Source organism: Clarias gariepinus, chromosome 21 (assembly GCF_024256425.1).
Source record: "Clarias gariepinus isolate MV-2021 ecotype Netherlands chromosome 21, CGAR_prim_01v2, whole genome shotgun sequence".
In the NCBI taxonomy this organism is placed as follows: Eukaryota; Metazoa; Chordata; class Actinopteri; order Siluriformes; family Clariidae; genus Clarias; species Clarias gariepinus.
Genome location: NC_071120.1, coordinates 24,651,350 through 24,657,349, shown reverse-complemented (window position 1 = coordinate 24,657,349; position 6,000 = coordinate 24,651,350). Strand labels below are relative to the sequence as shown.

The 6,000-nt window shown below is 38.0% G+C and overlaps 1 protein-coding gene across 1 annotated transcript in view; it reads right to left on the bottom strand.

Moving 5' to 3' along the window:
* Window positions 1–1,628: 1,628 nt before the first annotated feature.
* Window positions 1,629–6,000, bottom strand: part of nf2a (NF2, moesin-ezrin-radixin like (MERLIN) tumor suppressor a) — a 49,386-nt gene continuing 45,014 nt past the window's right edge. Inside the window, exon 17 of the mRNA XM_053481077.1 lies at window positions 1,629–3,689. Within this exon, the coding sequence (XP_053337052.1) occupies window positions 3,639–3,689 (51 nt within the window). The 3' untranslated portion in view covers window positions 1,629–3,638. The remainder of the gene's footprint in view (window positions 3,690–6,000) is intronic.

Below are 6,000 nucleotides of genomic sequence, written 5' to 3'. Positions count from 1 at the left end.
TCCACTCGTTACCTCTATTAATAGACTCTGTTTGAACTCGTTATCAGTATAAAAGACACCTGTCCACAACCTCAAACACTCACACTCCAAACTCCACTATGGCCGAGACCAAAGAGCTGTCAAAGGACACCAGAAACTAAACTGTAGACCTGCACCAGGCTGGGAAGACTGAATCTGCAGTAGGTAAGCAGCTTGGTGTGAAGAAATCAACTGTGGGAGCAATTATTAGAAAATAGAAGACATACAAGACCACTGATAATCTCCCTCAATCTGGGGCTCCACGCAAGATCTTACTCTGAGAGGTCAAAATGTTCACAAGAACTGTGAGCAAAAATCACAGAACCACACGAGGGGACCTAGTGAATGACCTGCAGAGAGCTGGGACCAAAGTAACAAAGGCTACCATCAGTAACACACTGCGCCGCCAGGGACTCAAATCCTGCAGTGCCAGACATGTCCCCCTGCTTAAGCCAGTACATGTACAGGTCCGTCTGAAGTTTGCTACAGAGCATTTGGATGATCCAGAAGAGGATTGGGAGAATGTCGTATGGTCAGATAAACAAAAATAAAAATTTTTGGTAAAAACGTAACTTGTTGCTAAGTTGCATCCAAACACCATACCTACTGTGAAGCATGGGGGTGGAAACACCAAGCTTTGGGGCTGTTTTTCTGCAAAGGGGCCAGACCTCTCTTACTTTTGGAAGGACTTGCACAATAAGTGGCTAACTAAATACTTTTTTGCCCCACTATATTTACCAATCCATCCATGTGTTTGTTCATCCATCAATATATCTTTGACTCTTAACCCATCTATCCATCCATGTGTCTTTGTCCATCCATCCATCCAGTATCTATCATCTATCCCTTTATAGCTACCATTAATCTATCATCCCATCCATGTCTGTCTATCTGTCGATATTGATGGATGATTGATTGAGAGTCAAAAATATAATGATGGATGAACAAAGACATGGATGGATTGACAGATTGATGGATATATATCTATCTAATAAACATTGAGAGAGATAAAATGCTGGTGAAGGAACAACTGATTTTTGCTTCTGCAACCCAAGTGATGGAAGGAACTATCTTGTCTTACAGGCACCATCATTAAATGCAACAAATGCAACAATAAACACATTTCTGCTCTTTAATGAACAAAAGAAAATGAAGGTATTCTGGTAATAAAGGAAAACATTCTGTGCCATTAAAGAAATATAATCAATCAACCTGTTAAAGCTAAAGTAACTCCATTTAGCGGCGAGCCACATTACACCAACCTGTCAATTAATTTCTACCAACAATTGGAAAGCAAGCGTTTTTATTTCTTTAATGTTTGGTCTGTAACTCAGTGGCCAATGTAATAGAGTCAGGAATAAGGATGTGTAAATACTGCGGTTAATCTTCCCGGGAGACATAGCGCAGGGCGTATTAGTTCAGCCAGGTCTCTAGTGCGTGTCTGACGCTGAAGGATTACACTGTTTGGATTCAAAGCAAGGCGGCGCAAATTCTTGTTTACAACGCGTCGCAAAAGGCTCTAATGCATATTTACACCGTATTAGCAATTCATCATCGACAAACACACAAAAAGCTCCAAAAAGAACACCATAAAGCAGATTGAGCAGGATTTACATTTATTTGTTTTTCAGCATAAACAAATTATTATGCAAAATATATATATATACCATTTCTAAAGTTCTTAAAAAAAATAAATGTAAACTTCTTTAGAGAAAAAAAAATGGAACGTAAAAACGTCATAATCCCGGCGGCTTAGATCCGTAAAGCCTCAATCAGACTGCGTTTAGGAGAAAATTCGGCAGCCGCGCCGCCGATAAAATATTCAGTAACTCCATGTGAAGGGAATCACCACGGTGTGATGGTGCTTCATAAATGCTTCTAAAGCAATTCTGCGAGAGGCCTCGTCTCGAATATTGGGAGTGGACCGAGTGAGACTACTGTCTCCGTGCTGCTGTTCATTTGTGTCTGGCTAAAGCACGTTTACGAAGCTTTATAACTCTTCTATGAAGAATCCACCAGATAGAGGTTTAAAGATATAACAACAGACATCAGTTATAACGTCCGAAAACCATCAAACGAGACTAAAAGCAAAATGAGGAGATTGACCACTCTAGGATGTCGTTAATTTGTCCGTCGTGTATGTGAATCCTTTTCATGTCCTTTAGATAATTTGATTTGCATTTAAAACAATGCTATAAAGTGTTATTTATATTCTAGTGTACCTTATTTAATTAGAAAATATCATGTCAGACATATTAGTTTTGTTCTTAAGAAAGCTGTAATCAGTTTTAGGTTTATATCACCGTTATGACTGACATACAGTACTGTGCAAAAGTCTTGAGCCTCTTAAAAAGATCCCCAGCAGCAGCCTCGTTCCCCCTCTCCACTAAGCATTCAGCATCACCAGTAAACTAATCACTGACCTGATCATCTGCACCTGTTTCTCACCGGTTCACACCTTATGTTTAATTTAGTTTTATTTTTTAAATATTTGAATTATTTATGTCAGTGTGGCGTGAATAAACAAAAAAAAAAAATATTCCTCTGAAACTGCTCTGGTAAACAGAACTGGACTGAAAATTACAGACCGGCTTTTTAAAACTAAAATCTAAAGAACTTTTGGGAGGTTCAGACTTTCGCACAGTACTGTATGCAAGCTAACTGAATAGATAGGGAGCGAATACTTAAAAAAAGACCCCACAAAGCTTTGTTAGTGTTCTGTTAGTTCAAATAACTTCTAAATCAATAGAAAAGTACTGCATTAAAAGCAGATGTGCGCAGTGGTTACGAATGTGTTATGAACATTCGGTGTAGACGGCCTTTAAAAGATTGCGTCTAGAACAAACCGAGCCTCAAAAGCCTCCATTACAGGAGAGTGTAGTGTACAGTAACTGCAGCATCCTAAAACGCCATTCTGTTTATAAAAAAAAGAAAAAGAAAATAAAGAAAAGGAAATGCATTTCAAAAAAACCCTAACTGAGACTCTAGCGACGCATTTTTACAAACTAGAGAGGAAAAAAAATCCGCTTTTGATAAAAGTATAAATGGCGGCTACGTGCGAGTCTCGGCAGTAATGGAAACCTGAAGCTTTTACACAGGTTTTAGAAAATCCCCAAGAAAAAAAAAAAAAAAAAGATAAAACGCAGCAAGAAAAAGTCTGAAGAGAAAGTAGGACTTTTTCCAAGGCATGTCATAAAAAAAAAAAAAAAAGTTCAATAAGGAGGATTTTTTCTTTTTTTCCCCCAGAGAGGAGTGTATGTGAAAGCAGCACCTGTACATTTTTTCCCCTTCCTGCTTTACTGGTTCAAAAACATTGGAATGTTTGGAATGGAACAATCATACACACGCTGTTTACGTGTTTACTTATGATGTCCTGTAAGAACAAACACCGGCCTGTTCTCACACACACAAAAACAAATTTTTTTAAAGAAAAAAATATCTAACACTTGTTGCAACAAAAACTGGACAAAAAATCAATGAAAATAAAATCATAGTATAATAATACTTGAAACACAAAGTTAGACAATTTTAAGTCGATAACGCAAAAGCAAGAAATACACATGAACTGAAGGTTAACACTTATGCAAGCATGCACACACACACACACACACTTTGGTCAGCTATAGTTCCTCAAAGAAGGCCACTCTCGCCTTGGCGCTCTGTAGTGTCAGCTGTGGAGAAAAACAAAAACAAGAGAGATCAGTGTTAAACTCTTTACGATGCACTGAAGCTATGATATTAAAAAGGCCTTAAAATCTAATCATGTGATTTGGTCAGAAGATTAAAACAAGCAGTTCTGATCGAAGCATTAATTAGACACAGAGTGAAGCCTGCTTTAATATCAAACTGTTTCTCAAAGGTAAAGAATGTCCTTTATTATTATTCTATAGATTTATCGTTACACAATTTTATCACTTATTTAACAGTCTAGAATCATTATACATTATAGATGTTATACAGCCATGCCGTGGAAGTGGGAGTAAGAGGAGAAAACCAATAATCTCCTCAAAAATCTATTTTCCCAGTATGTTATAGTGGACTGTAATAAAGTCAGGGAAAGCAGGTGATCAGCCCAGTTTGAACTTTCAACTTTCACAAAAGTTTGAAAATCATCAAGAATAATCAGAAAAATTTAGTGTGTAAAGTCAACATCAGAAATGTTCTACCTCCCCCCAAAAACTGGAAAACTAGCTGGAAACAAAAGAAGGTGTTTTAGCCGACCGCATCTTTTCAAACTGCTCGCTCAGAGTAACACACTTGGGGGACAGCGCTATCCACTCCTTCAGCTTGCGTGAGCTCACAGACGCCCCTGGTTGGCTGTAGAGCCGTGATTAATGTGGGAGCATGAAGTACCCCTCATCCCGCCCCTCTAAAAGAGCCCGGCCAATCAGCTACCTCTAGACCTCCAGCTGCGAGAGGTTACAGCATCACCCTGGAATCGAACCAGCGATCTCCGGATGAAAGATTCAAGATTTTTATTGCCATATATACCTAGGTACAATAAAATTCTTATTTTGTCTTAGGCTCTCGAGAACAAGGAGGTAGAAGGGCAGTGAGCAATAAAATTACAGTAGGAGATAAATATAAATAAGAAAAAAAAAAAAGTAGAATAGATTTAAAAATTTACTGTGTAAATAAACCGTAGTTAAGCACTTTTAAAGGGTAATACCAGGAAAAAAGAGTGAAACAGAGGTAGTTTTTGATGGATGAAGGAATCTAACATCATACCTAAGGGTTATTTCAGCTAGATATTAGAGGGAACTCTGTGATGTTTAACTTGTTAAAAAGAACCAATTATGGGAATAAGATTGAATATGAAATATTACAGTTCGTTTACCAGCAATCATGGAAAATAGCTACCTAGAATTGATGGAAAACCTCAAATAACTAAGTTGAGAATCACTAGCGGTCACCCTGACACACCTGGATCTTGCTGTACAATTAACCACAATTTGAGAATTTATATCAGTTTGCAAAAAAAATTTTAAATTGCTAACTTGGATTTAGGTTTCTATACTAAGTGCAAAGGTAAAATCATAAAGTTGAAGGTAAAAAGTGGTGAGGCTGTTGTCAGGGTTACGGCGTGGCCGTGGTATGAGCTGCCTTTTTTTTGTTTTTTGTTTTTTTAATATGACCACAAAGTGATGCTCTGTTTAAAGAGTAGTAAAACTTTAAGCCTTCATAAGAGCTGCACAAATATTTTCGCAATAATGGAGGATTTATATGAACACATTTAGTGCATCAGAATGACTTGAAGACTGAATCTGTCAGAAAATGAAGACTATAATTAAACAAACAAATAAATAAATAAACAAGCAGAAAATGAACGATGTTTGCATAACCGCCTGCAGAGGTTCTCTGCAGATGAGTTACAGCAGCGTGCCATTAAAACAAAATTCATTATCAGAATTAAAAATTATTTCTCCAAAGGTTAGCCCGTGTTTACGTCTTACAAATCCCAAAAGTGCAGCCCGACCCGGATGGCGGGGAGAAGAAAAATTCTGAATGATTACAAGCAATGATTATGTCTCTGCAAACATGGTGATTTAGTGTGTCTGGATGTGTTCAGGAGCCGAACATATTCCCGGAGGTAAACTGTATTTGCATACACTGCCAAATATAGTGCGGCAAATTACGCAAACTGTTTCCTTCCATCAGCAACCCACGCCGACGGCGTATATTAAATATACAACAAATAAATCGGAGCCGGAGTGTGAAACTGGGGCAGCGGCTGCTATTGATAGCTCAGCAAGTCTTGGAAGTTCTGTTCAATTTCACTCGATTCTTCGTGTATACTCGTGTAGCAACTTTTAACAATGGATATTGTGGGAACGCAGTGAGCACTGTGAATTACACACAAGACAGACAGGAAACCATGCTGTCTTATGAAATATTGATTTGAAGCAGAACTGAGAACAGACCATGGCTGACATTTGGTTTCATTCCTATTTGTCATTGATTTAGTGTATCTGTCCGCTCTGG